This window comes from Microchirus variegatus (assembly GCF_963457635.1).
Source record: "Microchirus variegatus genome assembly, chromosome: 5".
Taxonomy (NCBI): Eukaryota; Metazoa; Chordata; class Actinopteri; order Pleuronectiformes; family Soleidae; genus Microchirus; species Microchirus variegatus.
The window spans coordinates 14,199,873-14,219,890 of record NC_139806.1 but is presented as its reverse complement, the minus strand read 5'-3'; the positions used below and the strand labels follow the sequence as shown (position 1 = coordinate 14,219,890).

Below are 20,018 nucleotides of genomic sequence, written 5' to 3'. Positions count from 1 at the left end.
TGGTGTATGGACTTGTCAGATACAAAATATTATCTTACAATATTTTTGTCGTAAATATAACTTTGATTGCGACGTCAAAAGATTTACATATATGCCATATTTAACACACACACACACATATACTAATTTAACCTACAACAAAAGTGTTGTTACTACAAGATTATATTATTTATGGTGTAGTAATAGATCTATATTATCTAATGGACCTCAGAGAGTACTTAAAGTCTTTTTTATTTTCCTTTCTCCTCGTTTATTTTTATTATTATTATTTTTTAATTTTGTTGTGTTATTTATATTTTGTTTATCTCAAAATGTTGAAATGCCGTACAGTGTAGTAAATGAGAAGTTTAAATAAATAAAAATGTGCAGGGTTGAGCCCATCACAGAGCAAACATCGGCTATATAATAGCTCCTTTATAGCTCCTCATTTAAAATCAAGTTTATTTCAATAAATGTGTGCAATTACTTTTTTGGCATGAAAGATAATCGATGTACTGGCCCTTTACATGCATCTCAATCTGTTTATGGGAATGCTAATCTGTCAAATTAACCCCGATGAGTGTGATCAACTAATTTTGGGATAGAACAACCTCTTCATCACAACTTCTGCATTGTAAGTTTTGTACCGGCCATTTAGAGATATTTCAACAGGTCAAATTTAATCTTTGTGAATGAAGTCATGAAGTAATTTTGAGGTCAAAATAAGCTTTGGGAGCTGCAGTCACTTTTTGGCAACTTAAGACATGTGTCTTTGGTTAATATGGGCCCTTCAATTGAATTAATTTACAGAATAGAAGTTAATGAGCACAACAAGGTCCATACAATTTCTTTACATATGAAACATTATCCCACTTTTTCCCATGTTGTCTGTGACCGAGTGTGAATGTGAGGCCATTTAAAATGTAGGCATCCAAATATTTAATGGTCTAAAATCTACTTAGTGTGAAAAATCTTATAAAGAAGATACAGGCCCTAGGAAATACAGAGCTGCCTCACTCTTTCAGTTGGTGGTATTTTAACTTTTGCACTCCGACAGTGAACTTTCTTCAGTATTTTAGTGTTTCCCTTTGACAACTGATTCTTCTTCTTCTTCCAATAATCTCCAGAAGGCTGCACACTAGATGGCAATGCTGCCCTTCACAGTTTGAAGTTCCCAATCACATTTTGAAGTACAACAAAGAGATTAAAGTCTATTAAAAACTGTCATCATGTCTCTGGGGCAGTTTATGTCTCAGAGCTATTTCACACTGCCTGAGCTTACTCCTCGACTATCTCTGCTATCCTAAATCTCAGTGGAGTATGAAATGGAATACACAGTTCCTAAGAACAAAGCTCAAATGTGTCATTTGAGCTTTGGGAAATCTATATAAAATCTATAAAACCATTACTCCCATAATGCAGTTATTTTCAAATTCATAAAGTAAATGAATGTATGCTATTTTAACAGCACTCCAGATTGTAATATAATAGGTTTCTGCAAAAAAAAGAGCAAAAATACTCAGTATATATAGTAGATTAAATACTTCCGAGCTTAAACTTAGAACTTCCTTTTTCAGAACATTTTTTTTTATTTTTTTAAATAGCAGAAAATAAAAAATAAATGCAGGTGAGTAAAACAACATGGTGACCATCAATACAGCTACATGTGCATGTCACTTAAAGTTCCTGTAAACCAAGAGTGAAGACCACTGACAGAGGGAAAATATTTACCTGTTTGAATGTTGCCATAAGTAATTCATTGTCCTGAGAAATTTATTATGAACCAATGTACCAATTTAAGTAAATGACATGATCAAAATGAGTAATGCGAGAATACACACAGACACCCAAACACTCTAAAACTGCTATCAAAACCTATTCACGTTCAGCTAACACAAAGAACTGAAATCAAAATAAAATAAGGTGGCCTTCTTCGCTCTAATAATCCTTACTGATACTGCATCAACACCTTTAGACCAACACTTTCCCCTACAATGGCTTTTTTCTTTTGCCAATCGAACCTAATCATCATTCTCAATCAGAGACTGCTATGGCAAGCCGTTTTCACATTTACTAGCTAGACTGGATATGCATTACAGATATCCGTTATTAATTTCTTCCTAGTTCCACAAAGACATTCTTCCTATCCGCAATTGTCATTTCACTTCCTAGGACAAATGACGTCACTTTAGCCATTCATGTGTATTGGGCTTTCAATTTCAGATATCCACAATTACATTCTGGATATCTAGAATGAACATTCTGAATATCTGCAACAGAATTCTTTCTAGGAGAAACTCCCATTTCAGATAGCTTCAATCCAATTGTTACTAGTCATAATAACATTTATGGTAAATGTAATGAAACCGCACAGAAGTGACGTCATTTGTCCTAGGAAGAATGACATTGTGGGTAGGAAGAATGTCATTGTGGGTAGGAAGAATGTCGTCGTGGATATCTGAAATTGAAAGCCCAATACACATGAATGACATAAAGTGATGCCATTTGTCCTGGGAATGATGACATTGTGGATAGGAAGAATGTCATTGTGGATAGGAAGAATTTAATTACAGATATCTGATATCGGCGACCTTGAGTGTCTTGAAAAATGCATTATTATTATTATTATATCCAGTCTAGCTATTAAATATTGCCATAGACTGCAAGCATACGGTCTAACCAAGAAAGAATAAAAATAAATAAGAAAGCTTGCAAGGAAAAGACAAACAGACGAGTACAACAAACAGTCGTAAAACGCTTTGGGTGTTCTTTTACACTGGTTTAGGTCTTTGGCTCCTTCAGGTTGCCCAGACAGCAAACACAAGGAGGAATATAGCTTGGATCAGTAATTAGTTCTGCCCACTCACCAGCCGACGCTGAAAAACTTGGTCACCCTACACGACTTACATCTGAGCTACGTAAAATAACATGACCTCACACTCAAAATGATAAAAGAAATACATCCAACGATAACCAGAGGAAACACAGCAAATATCAGTATCATGTTAGCAAAAATGTTCACAAAGAATCGTCAGATGGTCCAGAGGACACGCGTTCTTAGTGCCTATTTTATCATCCAGCTGAAATCAGATCATGAAGTAGGCAAATTGTCCATCAGTAAAAGAGACACAAAGCTTTTCAAAGATGTTCTGGCATGCACAGGAACTTTGAAAACACAGTCTTGTGTCAATTCATGTCCCGTCCTGTTGAATCAAGACAGACCGTAAAACTGAAACATCAGATTCCATGTTTTTGCAGCACATTGCTCAACACGTCCAGGCTGCATTTAGTCCTCCTCAGTCATTCACTGAGACCAAGTACTGGTTGGTGGGAGCCAATTACAATTAGGGAAATAAACATATGCAAAGAGAGAGACTGAGAAAAGTTTGGAAGTGTTTGCACCAGTGCAAATGATGCTGTTGTGGACATCGACATTAAACCGACAATATCGTGGACCATACAGGGGAATTAATAACTCAAAATATAAAGGTATTCTCTCAAAGTAAGGTTTTACATGGTGATAAAAGCTGGATAAACTTTTGTGCTGGTGCAAATCTTACTAGGTATGACCCTTCCACAATGACACATTGATTTAAACCTCCAGAATAATTCAGAGGTTTAGGTAAAAACAGCTATTTTCACTGTATTAGAAGTGAGAAGCTTCAAATCTTTCATGGTTGTAGACCTTGAATATCTGGCAACCCAGGCAGAAATAGGGGGTGGCATATGCCAGCTAGACAGCATTACTGTCAAAAAAAAAAGAAGCTTGTCACGACTCCTCGTTCCCTGAGTCATCTTCATCATAGCAGCAGTCGCCATCCCCGCCCTCCACATCGTCATCATCATAGTAATAGTCATAGAAGAGGTCAGAGCCTTCGTCAGGGGCTGGGACACGTGTGCGGACGCAGTACTCAGCCAGTGTGGTGGGAACTTTCACGCCATCGCGCTCTGCTTCTGCTTTGGTGGCCAAAACTTGTTTCCTGGGGGAAGGATATAGAACACACATGAGTAACAACAACTGACTCTATAGGGGGGAAAAAAACTTCTTCAGATTTGGTGCACTGAGATCATAGTGTTTGACATTTTACCTAATGATTTCCACATATTCACGGTCCTTGCCCTTGCTGTCCCTCCATTTACGGTACATGACAGAAGCGTCCACATTTGCAGGAGAGAAGGTGTTGGGTTCATTTAGCAGTGAGATCACGCTCAGTAAAATGGTCCTGGAGGAAAGAATAAAGATGAGTGGCATGATGTGACAATTTGCTGACCTAAAATAAAATCACTAAATATTGTTCAGAAATAAGAGATGTGGCCATTGTAAACATGTATTGTTTAAAAGGTTAACTTCCTCTCTCGTATCAGTGTGCCTGGACGGGTAATGTTTAATGCAAATGAATTGTTATTAGGTAACAAGTTAAAATAGTGGAAGATGCCCATCAGAATTATTTTTAAGACACAATTTATTATTGTTATATTATTTGAATTAGTATTATGAAGAATCCATAAAGGCATTAAAAGTATTATTTCAAAGGGCCAAAAAAAACTGACACAAATTTAGGAGCCTTGAACAAGACAACTGGGCCATCAGAAAAATGCATTTAAAAAAAATAAATCTATTTGGTTCCGTTTATTGCATTGCTGGTAAAAGGTCACGGGTGACCTATAATCTATCAACATAGTGCCTCCTGAATTAAATCAACTAATTTTGTGGCAGAAACAATACTTAATCACGCTCATATCTTTTCGGCAATTGAAAACTGTATACTATTTACAGGTAAACAACAGGTTGGATGCTTGGTTTAATATGTCAAATGCAACCCTCATGAAGGAAATGAAGACATTTTGAGGCCAAGGAAAGCTTTTATACACGAGGTAGGAACTGCAGTTTGTTTATGTCTTTGTGTTATGTTTAAAGGTAAGAATTCAAATATATAATACTTTAAACTGAGCTGCGATGTCTATACAGTGTATAGTTCTAGAAATAATGAACAATGGGCAAACAAAAGGACAATGACTCCTGCCAAGAAATATCTCATTACACATGTGGTGTTGAATTCCCACAAATAGATTCAATGTTGGGTTTATGGGAACTCTCCACTAAAGACAAATGTCATGTGATAAGGAAACAAGTCATGTGGCTGAAAGAGTATGAAGCAGGAAGAAACCCAGACAAAAAGACACATAAGGGGAGAGATAATGAGTAGTTGTGCTAACCGGACATTCTGGGTGGGATTCCATCTCTCTGAAGGCAGCTCTCCACTCTGTGGGTCATCCACTGGAGGGTGCAGTATAGAAATACACACATCTCCATTCTACAACAGAAGAAATAAACACTTATTTGTATTATCCGCCCACTGTAGGGCAGCTATTTAAATAAATAAAGCATGCACAAGCACAAGACGGATCTAACATGCAATATAAAATTAAACAAGTCTATGATACTTTACCTCATAGATGTTGGGGTGCCACATCTTGGTGAGGAACCGGAAGGTGGGTGGAGAATATGGATAGTCTATGGGGAACTTAATCCGAGCCTAGAACACAAAGAGCTCTTTTAATTCGACTGTACACTGTGTGCCTATAATTTTTGGTATTTTTATGACAGACTTGGATCTTATGGCCGACATTGTCTTATATTAGTGCCACTTTTAGCACTGAAATTAAATTAGAATAGCTTTGGAGCGAGCCTGTCTATTTTACGATAGGGATATAAATCTTTCGTATCACTATGTGCCATGTAAGCATGAGATGTTATAACATTCCCCTGTCAATTTCCCTAAGCAAAATAACCACAGTTGGTAATATTCTTGTGATTCTTTTAAAAATATACTGAAATATATATATAAAAAATTTATTCATAAATTAAATAAAACAGGCTGAACTTTCTGTTCATGCTCTACCAGAATTTGGTTTGCGTTCATAAGCTTTCTGTAAAAGATTAACTAATGACACACATCATGTTTATTAGGACAATATTTCTAGTGAACATTTGTATAGAAAAACAACAATCTTAGGCTATATGAAAGATATGCAACTAGAGTTTAAAACAGGTACTGTAACCCAAATATTGGAGTGTTGTTCCTGGGGTTGCCAGGTAGTTTTGAGGACCTACATATGCATAAGCCAAATGACTAATCTATGAGGAGCTACGGTTACTGGACACAAGGGGAAATGTTTAAGTTGGTAACGGTGGATTTTTTGTAGACACAATCAATCAGTATGTTATACATATTTAAAAACATGTTCCACCTCCTTGATCTAATGGTGTTTTCTTATATTTATGTTGTGTGTTACTACTTGTAGATCGTGTAGCTGTTGTGGCGAGCTCTGGTTGTATATTGGAGTGACAGCTGTAGCAAAGACAAGCTGCAATACAGTGTTCTTACCTTGAAATACCCTCCTTCATAATGGGTGTTCGGGGGTCCGAAAATGGCCACTTCCCAGTTGTACAAATCAGCCTCATCCACCAGTGTTATTTTGAAACCCTCGACAGGCTCCTCTTGGAGGCTCTTCATCTCTAACATAAGTGCCTTTTGTGAACTGGCTACATGAGATGAGTCGTGTTGCGCCATACTCGTTTTTGATAGTTTTTTTTTAAACGATAATCTGAAGCAGACAGCTGTTGTTTACACGAACAGGGCGAAGTTAGCCTAACTAGCCAAAACAACCTGTACCGACACTGAAAAACAACGGCTGTGCTTACGATCTTCGGAGACAATGAAACAGGCCAAACCAGCCAGGCTGCGCGCACGCAAACAAAGACGTTGAAAGGAGTTGATTTGTTCCCAAACCGGATAAATTATTTATCACCGTCAATGCTCAATAATGGGTGAACTGGCAGGACCATTGTGGCTGACCGGTGCCTCCAGCTTTAGTTGATCTACCTGGCAGGGCAACCTCGGACATAAGCCGTAAATCTACTGGTAACTGTAGGCTAATTTGAGCTAGCTGACAAGCTCCACCTTACCGAGCAGCTGGAGCCCACTTCACCGCAGTTTCTAACTCCTCAATAGAGCCGGAGTAGGAAAAAACCCCACAGTTTATCAGTTTGGTTTGGTGAAAAATATAGTTGAGGATGTCCTTTCACATGACTGAGTAAAGAATACTGTTGTTGAAAGGAGTCCACTCTCCCATCATAACAGGCAATGGCGTCGTGTGTCGTCTGGTATTTGTAGTCCAATTTAAACTGTAATCATTACTTATTCTCCAAAGGCAGCTGAGGAGCCACGCCAGGTCGTACGAAATGAGTTGATTGTTTATAATATCTTTATAAAATGTCAAATTCGTTAAGTTGGTGATATGTTGTCATTGAAAGATTGTGTTAAACGCGAATTCAGAGAACTCTATTTGTCAATTGCGTGACGTCACGATAACGCGAGGTTGTTTGTGTTTCAGAAAACCTGCTTTGACCTATTTTAAACCATAATTTATTTTAACACGGGTGACAGCTACGTTAGAATAAAATCAAGTCTAGATGTTTAAAGTGCTGTCAGAATAACAGTTAAAGTTGACAGCGATTTATTTGTGTTTTTTCCCCACTCGCGCTGAGTGTCATGAATGTGCGCTTCATCGTCGAAAGCCCCCTTTTAGTTGTCTTTGGAGTGCCTGAGTGATTATTGTGGAAACCAGACAATTTATCGAAAGTTAGACGTAAATGCAGATTTATACTTGCTTCGCGAAACACCTGTCAAATAAATGCATTTTATTTAACGTATGTTGTATTTACACAGTGTAAACTACATAGAGCTTCCCTTTGCTACGTCTTATTTACGCGACACGGTACAGTTCAGACCCCGCGCTGACCAACTTCTTCGTGATGGAGTCGAAATCGCGACGTCGGTCCCGCTCCAGGCCCAGAAGCTCATCCCGAGACCGGTCGACCATGCCCAGAGTGAGCAGGTCTCGGTCTCCGGAGAAAAGGAGAGGCCGCAGTCGGTCCGTGGACAAGAAAAGAACCGCCCGTGGTCGGGGACGCTCCGCCAGCAGGGACTCCAGCAGTGGCTCTCCTGCCAGGCATCGTCATCAGCACAGGGACCGTCCTGGTTCCAGAAGTGGCTCTGAGAGCGATAGGAGGCCGGGAACACACCGGGGCCGATCATCCAGGTAACTTTAATCATTGTCTGCTGCTAGATAGGTTGGGTTATATGGGTGTGGTCTATATGGTTTCCAGGGGGACAGCTATAACCGACCAAAATGTGCCTTTGATGACTCTGAAGCTTGGCACTGACAAAGATGGACAGACAAGACGGTCCTTGAGTAGATAGAGATTAGTCACTTTCAGTTTTACAAGTTTACAGAGTATTGGTTTTACATTTGCATTACATTTTACATTTTCAAACAGCACTTGATATGCTAAAACATGGTTACTCATCAACAAACAAACATACTGAATCATCCTTTCTTTCTTAGTTCTGATTCAGATGATCCCAAAATGACGAGAGGGAGAAAGGAATTGGAAGCTCGAGAGAAGACAAGAAGAAGGTCCCCGTCCAGCTCACACTCCCATGATGGAAGCAGTGACCGAGAAAGAAGAAGACGAAGAAGTCCTGACAGGAGGAGTCCAGCCAGAGACAGACAGAGGAGGGAGCGAGATCGAGATAGAGAGAGACAGGAAAGCAGCAGCAGAGAGGGAGAAAGAAGGAGAGAGCGAGAAATAAGCCAAGAGCGGAGCCAGAGGAGCGAAGACAGGGAACAAAGGATGAGGGAAAGAAGCAGAGGGAGGCAGCGCTCCAGTTCCCCAGAATCCTCTGATAGCTCGGGGTCTGACCGTGAGAGACACGTAGTCAAGGAAAAGGAGGAAAAGCAAAAGCAAAAGGAAATGCTGAAAGCTCTGGAGACACCAGAGGAAAAGAGGGCGAGACGACTGTCAAAGAAGGAGGCAAAGGAGAAGAAGAGGAGAGAAAAGATGGGCTGGAGTGAGGAATACATGGGCTACACTAATGCCGACAATCCCTTTGGTGACAACAACTTATTAGGCACATTTAAATGGCAGAAGGTGAGTTGGTGAAGCTGATTAATTCAGCCACAGAACTTTTGTCATTTTTCTTGTTACCACTTGTCTCAAATATTGCCTAAATCTGTGTGTATATATTTTCAGGCGTTGGATAAGAAGGGCATCGGCCATCTTGGAGAAAAAGAGCTCAAAGATAGGAACAAATGTATTCAGGAGGAAAACCGCAGGGAGCTGCAGAAGGTATGAGCAGGATAGTTCCTCGTAGTAGTATAGTGTTAAGATTAATGAGGATCTGCTCATTGGTTAATCATCATAAATTTGTACGCAGGTGAAACAGCTTCGCTTGGAGCGGGAGAGAGAAAAAGCCATGAGAGAGACCGAGCTGGAGATGCTGCAGCGAGAGAAGGAGGCAGAGCATTTCAAGACCTGGGCTGAACAGGAAGATAACTTCCATTTACATCAGGCCAAACTACGGTTTGTTTACAGCAACACTCGCCGTTCTCATATGCTTTACCAACTGCAAATTTGTTTGCACAATTTTAGTTAGTTTTCCAGACAGTTTGTAAATACTGATATGCATTTTCTCACCACGTGTTTAGGTCTAAAATTCGTATACGTGACGGTCGTGCCAAGCCCATTGATCTTTTGGCAAAGTACATCAGCGCAGAGGATGACGATCTTGCCGTAGAAATGCATGAACCTTATACCTTCCTCAACGGGCTCACAGTCACTGACATGGATGACCTGCTGGAGGACATTAAGGTGTGTTGATGCGTTACATTCAAGGGTAAACATGGTGTAACTTGTGGTACATAAGCAATGCTCTTAACAAACAAATATGAACTTAATGAACTCATAAAGTGTGACGACATGTGAGTGTCAGCTGCTGATAGTTCTGACCCCAAACAGGATGCATTTGTTGAATTACATCTATTAATGGCAAAATGAAGACACTTAGTTCATGGTTCACTGTAACTGTTGTTTATATTGATAGGTGTATATGGAGTTGGAGCAAGGCAAGAACGTGGATTTCTGGAGAGACATGACAACCATCACTGAAGATGAAATCAGCAAACTGAGAAAACTGGAGGCCTCAGGGAAAGGGCCAGGTACGAAACTTTACCACATCATTATCAAACAATGTTTTGGGTTTTTTGACATACATGTGTGAAGTTGCATCTGCATCAATTCCCACAGTGATGGTGAATGCAACAGGAAGCTGTTGTCAACCACACTTTTCTTGTTTAATGCAATCTCTTTTTTTGAAATCTCAGGTGACCGCCGTGAGGGCATTAACACGGCTGTGAGCATCGATGTCCAGATTGTGTTCAAAGGGAAGACATACAGCCAGTTGCAGGCGCTGCACCTGAACATTGAGACAAAGATTCGGGCTGGAGGATCCAATCTTGACATCGGTTACTGGGAGAGTCTGCTGCAGCAAGTCAGAGTCTACATGGCCAGAGCCAGGTACATATACAGAAACATCTACTGTTGCTCCGCTATTGAATTTCCTCACTCAAATGTCTTGACAACTTGATGCCAAAAGTGGTAGTTTTTTTTGCTAAGAAATGTAGAAAGCGGATAAGCAGGTTTTATCACTGAGCATACCACAACCCTAATGGAATGCTCCTTTTTGTGTTTGTAAATACACAATACAAGACTACGGACAAAGATACTCTTATTGATTAATGACAAAAGCAGTTGGGGTTGAGCAAATTTGCCAAAATCAGAGCAAAACTTAGAGTAATTGGAAACAATTGTATGTCTCAGGTTGAGGGAGCGACACCAGGATGTGCTGCGGCAGAAGCTCTTCAAGCTAAAACAGGAACAAGGAGTGGAAAGTGAACCTTTATTCCCCATCATCAAAGAGGAGCAGCAGAGCGACGAGGAGGAGTAAGTTACCTCACACTTCATATATCCACAAACAGCTCTCACTGAAACATACAGTTTTGAGAACATAGATCTGGTTGTATCGACTTCACACTAGAAATAAACTAATGTTTTTGTAATGGCAGTGAGAGAATGGGAGATAGAACCAGGGAGAGAGGAGCAGAACCTGGGCAGTCATCCTCCACAAAAAGTAAGAACAGAGAAACTGCAGACAAGGACGAAGAGGCGGGCCCATCCACATCCTCAAACCAAGGCGAGGGTGAAGGAGAAAAGGGTGACCGGAAGGATGGAGAGGAGGGTGGCGAGGTGGTGGAGGCTGTGCTGACCGAGGAGGACCTGATCCAGCAGAGTCAGGCCGAGTATGACTCAGGGCGCTACAGTCCGACGCTGCTCACGTCTTCTGAGCTGCCGCTGGACACGCACACCATCACACCAGAGGAGGACACACACAGGCTGCAGCTGGCGCGCAGACAACTACAGGATACAGGTACGAGACCACGTACACACATGCAAAAACATGTGCATATAACACGCCTGTTTCTTGACGTGATTCAGAAATACACGATTGTTTCACTCATTGTTGCTTCTCCTACTTCTCCATCAGGTGACACCAGCGAGAGCGCAGAGGACTTCTTTGTGCGTCGTGCCAAAGAGGGCATGGGCAACGATGAGGCCCAGTTCAGCGTGGAGTTCCCGGTCACAGGAAAGATGTACTTGTGGGCGGACAAATATCGCCCCAGGAAACCCCGCTTCTTCAATCGGGTGCACACAGGCTTCGAGTGGAACAAATACAATCAGACGCATTACGACTTCGACAATCCTCCGCCCAAGATCGTCCAAGGATACAAGTTCAATATCTTCTACCCAGATCTAATTAACAAACGCTCCACCCCACAGTACTTCCTCGAGCCCAGCCCCGACAACAAAGACTTTGGAATCTTAAGGTTCCATGCAGGCCCTCCTTATGAGGACATCGCCTTTAAGATAGTGAATAGGGAATGGGAGTACTCACACAGACACGGCTTCCGCTGTCAATTCGCCAATGGTATCTTCCAGCTGTGGTTCCACTTCAAGAGATACCGTTACAGGAGATAGGGGGCAACTTACCAGGAGGGACCAAAAGGCCAGTCCCTGGGTTTTAACCATACATTTTTTTATGTAGGCTGTACAGTCAATCTGCATTGTTGTATTATGTCATTTGTTAAAGTTACAAATTAAATTCTGTTCCATTTGAGAAAAATAATTGTTATGTAGCTTGAAAATTACTCATTAAAGATTTCCTCCTTTTTACTCAATAACTGATGTCATTTTTTTGTGTTCTTTAGTTCTGAAATGTATGTTCAAAACTGAGCAGTAACAGATACTTCCGCAGTGGTTTGTCACATTCTTGGCAAGTCATGTCTTGTGGTAAAAGCAGTCGACTGTATTTAGAAACACTATAAAAACACAAGGTCAGGTAGAAAAAGGTTTAATACAATAAAACAAAACCTCTACAACATGTGGTTAAAACAAATAGGCTCATTTAAAGTTATTGTACATTCCCTAAGCAAATCAAACCAATCTATGCAAAATATTTAAATCTTAAAGAGAATTAGAACAATTTAGTGAGAATCTTTTTTTTACATGCAGCATTATTAAAATAAAAGAAATTAAAGCATGTACAAAAACCTTAAGAATTGTGTTCAGAACGCGTGTCTCAGTTTGTATCCTCTGAAAACGAGGCTTCAACAACACGGAAAGGTTGTTCATAACCAACCAGTTTTGCTGCACTGTCACTAATCCAATTGAAAGAGCTGCTCTTTTTTTTCAAATTTCTGATTCGTCGTCGATGTAATTCAGTGATGCTTGGTTAAAATCGGGCAGCTCATTCTCTGCAGCGCCGAACGCTGCCCCCTCTCTGGTGTGGTTATTGTGCCTGCCGCCGTTGTCTGTTCCAGACACCAGGGGCTTGTCCTCTGCCAGTGCAGGCTTCTGTGCTCCTCGGTAGTGCGCAGTAGAGTTGACACCCTCCTCCTCACAAGACCCCTGGGGTTGTTTCTGATTTTTCTTCCCACATTTCCACGGAAGAGGCAGGTGCCCTTTGTAAAAGTTCCAAGCCAAAAGGGCAAGTAGAGAAATTACAAGGAGCGCGACTGCGACCTGCAGTCCGGTCACAGAGGGGCCGTCCTTCTGAGCCTGAGGAAACACTATATGACCACCTTTGCCTGAGCCTGCTGGACCTAACGTGAGCTGGTACTCGGCCACAGTAGTTGTGTACTTGTCGGTTTTTGAGTGCTCCACAGATACACAGCGGTATCGGCCGGCGTCGCTGTGTGAAGCATTGAGGATGAGCAGTCCGTCTTCCAGCAGCTGAAACCGTTCTGAAGGAGTCAGAGCGCGGTTGTCCCGCTCCCAGCTGGTTATAGCCAAGTCAGAAGGCTTCGGGCAGCTGAGCTTCACGTTGCCACCTGGCCAGATGGACTGATTTGTTGGTTTGATTGGACCTGAAAACAAAAACGAGATCAAATAAAATGTACCAGTATAGCCCAAAATCACAGGTCACACTTCGCCTCATAGGACTTTAAAACAAGTGTGTCCAACTCACCTGCATTTGGGCAAACAGAGCCATTTCCTTCCTTCACACTTTGGATTAGCTCTCTAAAGCAGAAGAGGCAATAAATTAAATTCACTTTGACTAGAGCTGATGCCAGCGCTGCAAGCACTGCATGTGAGGACAGCTGCCTACCTTTGTGAATCAGAAAGAGCAACACATTTCCCAAGAACTTTATCCCAGCCACAGTATGGGTCTCTTGCTAGAACACAGTCCATGCAGGAAGAGGACCTCTCACAACTGGCCAGTGGTATCTGTGCTGCTCCAGAGTCTGACCCTACATACAGCTGACGCTGTGTGTGTGTTTGAGCCATCCCACACAGACACAGAACAATGACACGGTTACATGTGGTGTCACATCAGATGAACACTAACTTAAATATACAAATATTACACTACCGTTCAAAAGTTTGGGGTCACGTATACAACCTTTGTGTGTTTTCCATTAAAACTCACACTTTTATTCATCAAAAGAGTTGTGAAATGAATAGAGAATATAGTCAAGACATTGACAAGATTAGAAATAATGATTTTTATTTAAAATAAGAATTTTGCCCTTCAAACTTTGCTTTCGTCAAAGAACCATCAAAACTGTTTTCAGCTGTGCTAACATCATTGCACAAGGGTTTTCAAATCATCCAATAGCCTTCTAACACGATTAGCAAACACAATGTACCATTAGAACACTGGAAATGGGCCTCTATACACCTATGTACATATTCCATTAAAAACCAGACGTTTGCAGCTAGAATAGTCGTTTACACATTAACAATGTATAGAGTGTGTTTATGATTCATTTATGTTGTTATATTTATTGGAAAAAAAAGTGATTTTCTTTAAAAAATAAGGACATTTCTAAGTGACCCCAAACTTTTGAACGGTAGTGTATAGTCCACTAATTTGACTAAGGTAAGATTTCAACTTACCGTGACATTAGAAAACTTGAGAATTTTGATCGGCTCTGGGGACTGGAAAAGTTTAATTTCTTCTATGATGAACATCTCTCCATCATAGTTCACTGCTTTCAGCATGGTGCCTTCCTCTTTTCATGTAAAAACAAGGAAACATGTATTATTTATACAGTACTGTATTTGGTCTCATGTGTAGACACTCGTCTTGTCAAACCATCCAGAGCAACAAAGCAGGAAGTGATCCAGAAAACACACCTGTGCCGATAAACATCACGTGGTACTTCTCGCCATCTGCGGCCTGCATTTGGTTCACGATGATGCGCGTGAACGTTGCTCCCTTTCGCACCAGCAGGGGCTTCTCTCCTATTGGCTGGATGACCTGGTCCATGAGGGGCCTATCTTTGACAAATTGAAGAGTCCGGTCTGGGAGGTCCAGAGTCTGAGTTATACCCGCTTTACGAGCCTCATTGTTTATACACTGACAAGTGAAGAGGTCAAGGAAAGAGAAAAGGGGGGAACAATGGAGTCAAAGTACAAAAGGAATCAGCTTCCAGCTGGGCCACTCGTAAAAAAAAGTAGCCTTTTGAGATTTTGATTTGTTTCCAACACACACACACACAAACATGTGCAGACTCACAGCTCCAGGCCGAGGGACAGGGATGTCTCCACTATACATCACCCACTTCACAAAAGAGGTTTCTACAGGGACTGGAGTCTTGTATTTCCCCTCTGCAAACACTCTGCTAATGTCCGACACCCGGAACACACACACAGCAGACAGGTCTGACGTGTCCCTGAAACACACACACACACACACAATAACACAGAACATGAAGGCCAAGTGTTGTGCCAAACAAAATTTTGTGAAAGGGTTGACCCTCCTCCCTGTGAGAGAGACACACAAACATGTTAATTCAAACGTACGACTGTGGCGTAAAGATGGCGTAGAACAAACAGTTCCTCCAGTGCTGCTGGGGATCACACCAAAGGTACGTGTCCTGAATAATGTATGGCAGCTGAGACTCCAGCACCGGACAGTCCATTCTAGCCTTCAGGAAGGATGTCCACTTCTTCTGCAAAGTTCTCTGACCTCCAAGATCACCCTGTGAGCGCAGACACACACCATAATGTCACACAAACAGGATGGGGACAGAATAATGGCCAAAGTAGACATATTATACCCCATTTTTCCAAGTTAACCTAGTTCCCTGGTGTCCTAATGAACATGTCTGCGACATGCTTTGGTCAAAATACCTTAAGGATGAAGCACCACAGCAGTTCAATCACCCTGCCAAAACAGCCCTGTTCAGAACGCTCTGTTTTGAGTGCCTGTCTCTTTAAATGCAAATGAGACACAGGAAACCATGTCAGCGTCACTGAGTCTCCGGCAGCTAACAGCAGTTAGCATTTGGAAAAGCCATCATTTACCGACTCTAGCAGGCACATTGCCGTCATATATAAAATGTATCCACTGGACATGTCAATCCTCTGAGGCTGGAAGTTTGTGTAGAACTCTGTGCTGCACTGTGCAGTCAAGAATAGAGCACTTTGCAGACTTCCGCTCTTCCGGATACTATTGCCCTCATCTGCACTCTCGTGTTTTTTAGGGATAAAGTGGAGCACCGTGAGACAACAATTCCAGGAATGTCTCATTGTGATGTAGCAATGAGCGCGGAAGTCAACATCTCGTCTTTTATCTCCTGTACTTAGACTGAGGCGGACCACAAAAACATATGCGAGTCATCTTTGATTAAAAAGTTGATTTTCTATAATAGGTCTCCTTAAAGTGTTTTTAACGGATTTACAGTTCAGCATTGTTTCGGTTTGATTCCAGTTTTGGACGTCGTGCTCATGACTCATGAGTCCGTCAGTGTCACATACCAGTGATGGCAGTTGTTGATGGCACCAGATAGCAGGTACTATCCCAAATGGAAACTCGAAATCAACCAAAAAGAGCCGATTCAAGTCGAGCCGTGCTATAACTGTATCGTGTGCACTATTATTGTGCTACTGTCGTATCATGAAAGCTCTTTATAACCTTGCAGACACGGGCCACGCGGGAGACCAGTAGTTTGTTGTAGCAATCGCACTCCACGGCCTTCTCACTGAAGAACAAGTAAACCTTGTCATCATCTCCGTCCTCGTTGTTCTCGCTCTCTGGCATCTGAGCCATGGAAACGAAGCTGGGCTCTGGTGTAAAAAGAAAAACATCAACTTTAACTCCTGAAATGGCTCAGTACAGCAACAGAGAGATATTGGTCACATGTTACCATTAAGCCAGGAACTCTTAAACTCGGTGCGTATGGAGACGGGAGAGCTGCGCATCAGGACAGGCTCGGATCCCAGGAAGTTCATAGACGTGGCCGAGTACAGGTTGTTATCTGGTGAAATGAGACAGAAAATGGATATTAAAACAACATTTTGCGACATTAAAGGTGGCATATTATACCGTATTTCTACAAGTTAACCTAGTTCCCTGGTGTCCTCTTGAACATGTCTGTGCTTTGGTCAAAATACCATAAGGATGAAGCACCACAGCAGTTCAATCATCCTGCCAAAACAGCCCTGTTCAGAACGCCCTGTTTAGTAGTATCTCTTTAGGTCCACGTTAAAAAAAGTACTTAAGTAAAATGAAACTTAAGGGACAGGAAATTACATCCGCCACCGAGGCTACTTTGAGCCAAGAATAGAACTTTTTGCAGACTTCCGGTTTTCGGACTGTTGCCCTCACCAGCACTCTTGCGTGTTTTACGGAGAAAGCAGAGCTCCACGAGACAAAAACTCCAGGAATTTTATCTCCTCCTCTCCTATGTTACACGCTGGACCTTTAAAGCAACATTGTTATTTTAAAAAACAACTTCTCACCATCCATGATGGAGGCGTATCTCTGTAGAGGATCAAACGGACACTTCCCTTTGCCATCCTCTCTTTTTTCCTCCAGAATCAGCTTTCCATCTGAATAGGACTTAACACACAAAACACAAACACATCCTCAAATCATATTGTTGGAGGAACTATACATAAATGTAGTCACACCCATTTGTTGTACAGTACAAACTCTTGATGTGTCTTACCATGTAATCACACTCTGGATCGAAAGCATTGGTTCCGCAAACAAACATCCTCTTGTCCTCCATCGTATGCAATATCCTGATATAGTTCTTGCACTCCAGCTGCAAATGCGTTTTTAAAAACACAATGAACTACTTCTGCTCAAAGACAAACCATTTCTTCTTCTAAAAATAATAATTTACAGAGGTGTAATGCTGCTGAAGGGACCCACCTCAGGATCTTTCCCTTTGTGTTGGCACTCTGATTTCTGCTGTGCCGTCACACTCCATTTCACCTATAATTTTTTTTTTTTTTTAAAACAACTGCAGTTACACATTCATCCACAATTTCACTTTCTTTCCATCGTAGAGGGTTGTGAATGAAACACTAGAAGTTAACGATGCAAAACTAACATAAGTAACTAACATAAATAACTGAGCTCGACACAGGGTTGGTTTTAGTGAAATTCAGAAAGTGGAGACCTTTTCTCGTAGATTAATGTAGTTGCATGTTAAGTACAGTGTGATTTAGGGATGCTCAGGGTCTTTGTTACCCTGAACTAAGTTTCTCAGGTTTTTTACAGTATTTGGACCACATTAAAACCAAAGAGCATCTACTGTCCGGGAAACTCTATTCAGGGCAGAGACTCTTGCACGAAAAACAAAAGTCCATATCAAACTTTGAAGCTCTTATCCAAGATATTTGCTAACAATCGAAGGGCGTTACTCCAACGTGGAAATGGCCAGTGCCGGTCTTACCGAGGCACGCTTCTTGGAGATGTCGTTGAGGTCAAGAGCATACACTGCCTCTCTGGCACCCAGCACGAGCAGATCCAGATCTTCTCTCAACAACATGGTTGAGTAGTTGAATACTCCGTCCTCATAAAATAGGTGAGCGTTGACCCCTGGAGAGAGAGAGAAAATATAACTGAATCCTGTTTCTCAATTATTTTTCAAATATGAACCACTGTGTGCATGTGTGCTAATTATGGGCCGAGACACTGTAAACCTAGGGTACACAAGACAGAAGTACTCACCATGATAGGGGATTAATTTGCGGGGGACACAGTCCAGCGGCGAGTCTTCTTCCAGTGTCAAGGCCAGGGGCAGCAGCCAAAAGACACTGAGGGAGAGCAGCGGTGGGTGCATGGCTCCTTTGTGTAAGCTAAGAGGAATTTACACTTTGTTGTTTCCCCAGCGGTCAGTCAAACAGGGGTAAAGACAGCAAGTGGCATCTATGACGTGGTGAGGTCTGTGCCGGCTCAAGAGCCCCAGCTCCTTTATTGGCCCCGCTCAGCAGGCTGTTCATGGTGAGATGGATAGCACACACCGAGGAAACAAAGCTGGGAAGAGCTGAAAGAGAGACAAGGTTGGACAGCTATTACGGTCAATTAGAAAAAAAAACGTGCAGCAAAAATCTTAGGATAAAACAAACAAGGTGAACAATTAAAGTTATGCCAAAAACAAGTGGAAGAAACATAGCAAGAAAAATAAAATAAAAAGGATCAGCCAGAAAGGGCAGAGTGAGCCAAAGTCAGCAAGGCAGTAATTCTGTCAGTGCCATAGTGATGTTAATGCAGGGCTATGAAAGGCATTCAGCAGGGTGCAGGGATGTCGACCTTAGCTCTCCTGCAGCACCAAACATAAGCACACAAAGAGATGCACAGAGACTGCCAAAAACTAGAGCAGATGAGCATGGAGCACCAAGCGGGTTTTTTTTTTGCAACAACAGTTTCACACAATGTGGTTTGAGGTATCGTTCCCCTTCTAATGTAACAAGAGCATCTGGACTTCCTGCATCTTTGCTGCAGAGACGGCTGCTGTCACTTCCACTGGTTATACTCACACTTATAAATCTCACAATCTGAAGATGTTATTTAGAGCAGCGGTGTCAAAAGTTAAAGTACATATATGTCACATTTTTGTTGTTGTTGCAATGTCTTATTACTATTATAAAAAACACAAACATTATAGTATTATATTCAGTGAAAGGAAGACGAGGTCAAAGGCTATGTTTTATTAAGTGGTGGGCTGCGGGCCACCAGTTTGACAGGTTGCTAAATAAATATCCCATTCATATTCCCATTCCATTTAAAATATCACCAAATGCAGAGCATAGTCGGACTATGACACATATCTGATAAAGATGATCCAGACTATTCTCTTCTAATCAGATTTTCTTTTTTGAAATGTTGTTGCAGTCACAACAGTTACACCACAGCCTACAGAGTGGGTGTGTACTGCGGGGGAGCCTCTTTCCTAACAAAGGTGAGTGGTGTGTAACACCGATGAGCTGCAGCTTGTCAGAGAATGTAGTCTCCAGAACATGTTTCACATATTTGGCCCTGGGGCCAAGACCAGATTTACTCAACACACACACGTTTGCACAGCCATTGTTTTTAAGACACTGCATTGACTTGCACTCATTTTATCTGCACAGCCTAAACAAAGCATTATCTCACCCTGGTCTTAACCCTAATGACCAGCTAAACTCTAACCTAAGCACAATTAAAATATTCAATTTCACCACTTCCTCTTGACTTTGGTGCTGCTTCATTTAGACCAGGTTTTGGTCTCTATGAGGACTACTGGTCCTGATAAGGTCAATATTTATAATGCCAGAAAGGGTCCTAAGGAGGCAA

The 20,018-nt window shown here is 41.7% G+C and overlaps 3 protein-coding genes across 3 annotated transcripts; 1 reads left to right on the top strand and 2 right to left on the bottom strand.

Annotated features, from left to right (window-relative positions):
• Positions 1 to 1,575: 1,575 nt before the first annotated feature.
• cdc34b (cell division cycle 34 homolog b) lies at positions 1,576 to 7,058 on the bottom strand. The gene is made up of 5 exons (XM_083889150.1): positions 6,369 to 7,058; positions 5,430 to 5,516; positions 5,197 to 5,294; positions 4,068 to 4,202; positions 1,576 to 3,959 (listed from the first exon to the last, which is right to left on the bottom strand). The coding sequence occupies exons 1-5, from the start codon at positions 6,552 to 6,554 to the stop codon at positions 3,749 to 3,751; spliced, it is 717 nt and encodes a 238-aa protein (XP_083745276.1). The 5' UTR covers positions 6,555 to 7,058; the 3' UTR covers positions 1,576 to 3,748.
• Positions 7,059 to 7,791: 733 nt separating this feature from the next.
• On the top strand, positions 7,792 to 12,037 carry cactin. The gene is made up of 10 exons (XM_083889141.1): positions 7,792 to 8,085; positions 8,392 to 8,977; positions 9,080 to 9,175; positions 9,264 to 9,409; positions 9,535 to 9,697; positions 9,930 to 10,044; positions 10,210 to 10,402; positions 10,706 to 10,828; positions 10,951 to 11,312; positions 11,430 to 12,037. Exons 1-10 carry the CDS (start codon positions 7,799 to 7,801, stop codon positions 11,918 to 11,920), a joined length of 2,562 nt encoding a protein of 853 aa, XP_083745267.1. The 5' UTR covers positions 7,792 to 7,798; the 3' UTR covers positions 11,921 to 12,037.
• A 296-nt stretch (positions 12,038 to 12,333) lies between these two features.
• Positions 12,334 to 18,546, bottom strand: LOC310926928 (semaphorin-4E-like). The gene is made up of 14 exons (XM_083889142.1): positions 18,414 to 18,546; positions 18,136 to 18,281; positions 17,610 to 17,672; positions 17,401 to 17,499; positions 17,192 to 17,291; positions 16,597 to 16,707; positions 16,365 to 16,516; positions 15,251 to 15,429; positions 14,964 to 15,120; positions 14,582 to 14,804; positions 14,342 to 14,457; positions 13,551 to 13,708; positions 13,410 to 13,462; positions 12,334 to 13,308 (listed from the first exon to the last, which is right to left on the bottom strand). The coding sequence occupies exons 1-14, from the start codon at positions 18,523 to 18,525 to the stop codon at positions 12,632 to 12,634; spliced, it is 2,346 nt and encodes a 781-aa protein (XP_083745268.1). The 5' UTR covers positions 18,526 to 18,546; the 3' UTR covers positions 12,334 to 12,631.
• Positions 18,547 to 20,018: the final 1,472 nt, after the last annotated feature.

Bases quoted from the DNA above. Each gene is read 5' to 3' on its own strand.
- cactin (XM_083889141.1), top strand. From the start codon at position 7,799: ATGGAGTCGAAATCGCGACGTCGGTCCCGCTCCAGGCCCAGAAGCTCA. The intron at 8,086-8,391 runs GTAACTTTAATC...TTTCTTTCTTAG, and splicing joins CACCGGGGCCGATCATCCAG to TTCTGATTCAGATGATCCCA. The intron at 11,313-11,429 runs GTACGAGACCAC...CTTCTCCATCAG, and splicing joins CAGACAACTACAGGATACAG to GTGACACCAGCGAGAGCGCA.
- LOC310926928 (XM_083889142.1), bottom strand. From the start codon at position 18,525: ATGCACCCACCGCTGCTCTCCCTCAGTGTCTTTTGGCTGCTGCCCCTG. The intron at 17,673-18,135 runs GTAAGACCGGCA...AAAAAATTATAG, and splicing joins TCTCCAAGAAGCGTGCCTCG to GTGAAATGGAGTGTGACGGC. The intron at 17,292-17,400 runs GTAAGACACATC...TTGTGTGTTAAG, and splicing joins ATCCAGAGTGTGATTACATG to TCCTATTCAGATGGAAAGCT.
- cdc34b (XM_083889150.1), bottom strand. From the start codon at position 6,554: ATGGCGCAACACGACTCATCTCATGTAGCCAGTTCACAAAAGGCACTT. The intron at 5,517-6,368 runs GTAAGAACACTG...TTTGTGTTCTAG, and splicing joins ATGAAGGAGGGTATTTCAAG to GCTCGGATTAAGTTCCCCAT. The intron at 3,960-4,067 runs GTAAAATGTCAA...TCCTTCCCCCAG, and splicing joins GAATATGTGGAAATCATTAG to GAAACAAGTTTTGGCCACCA.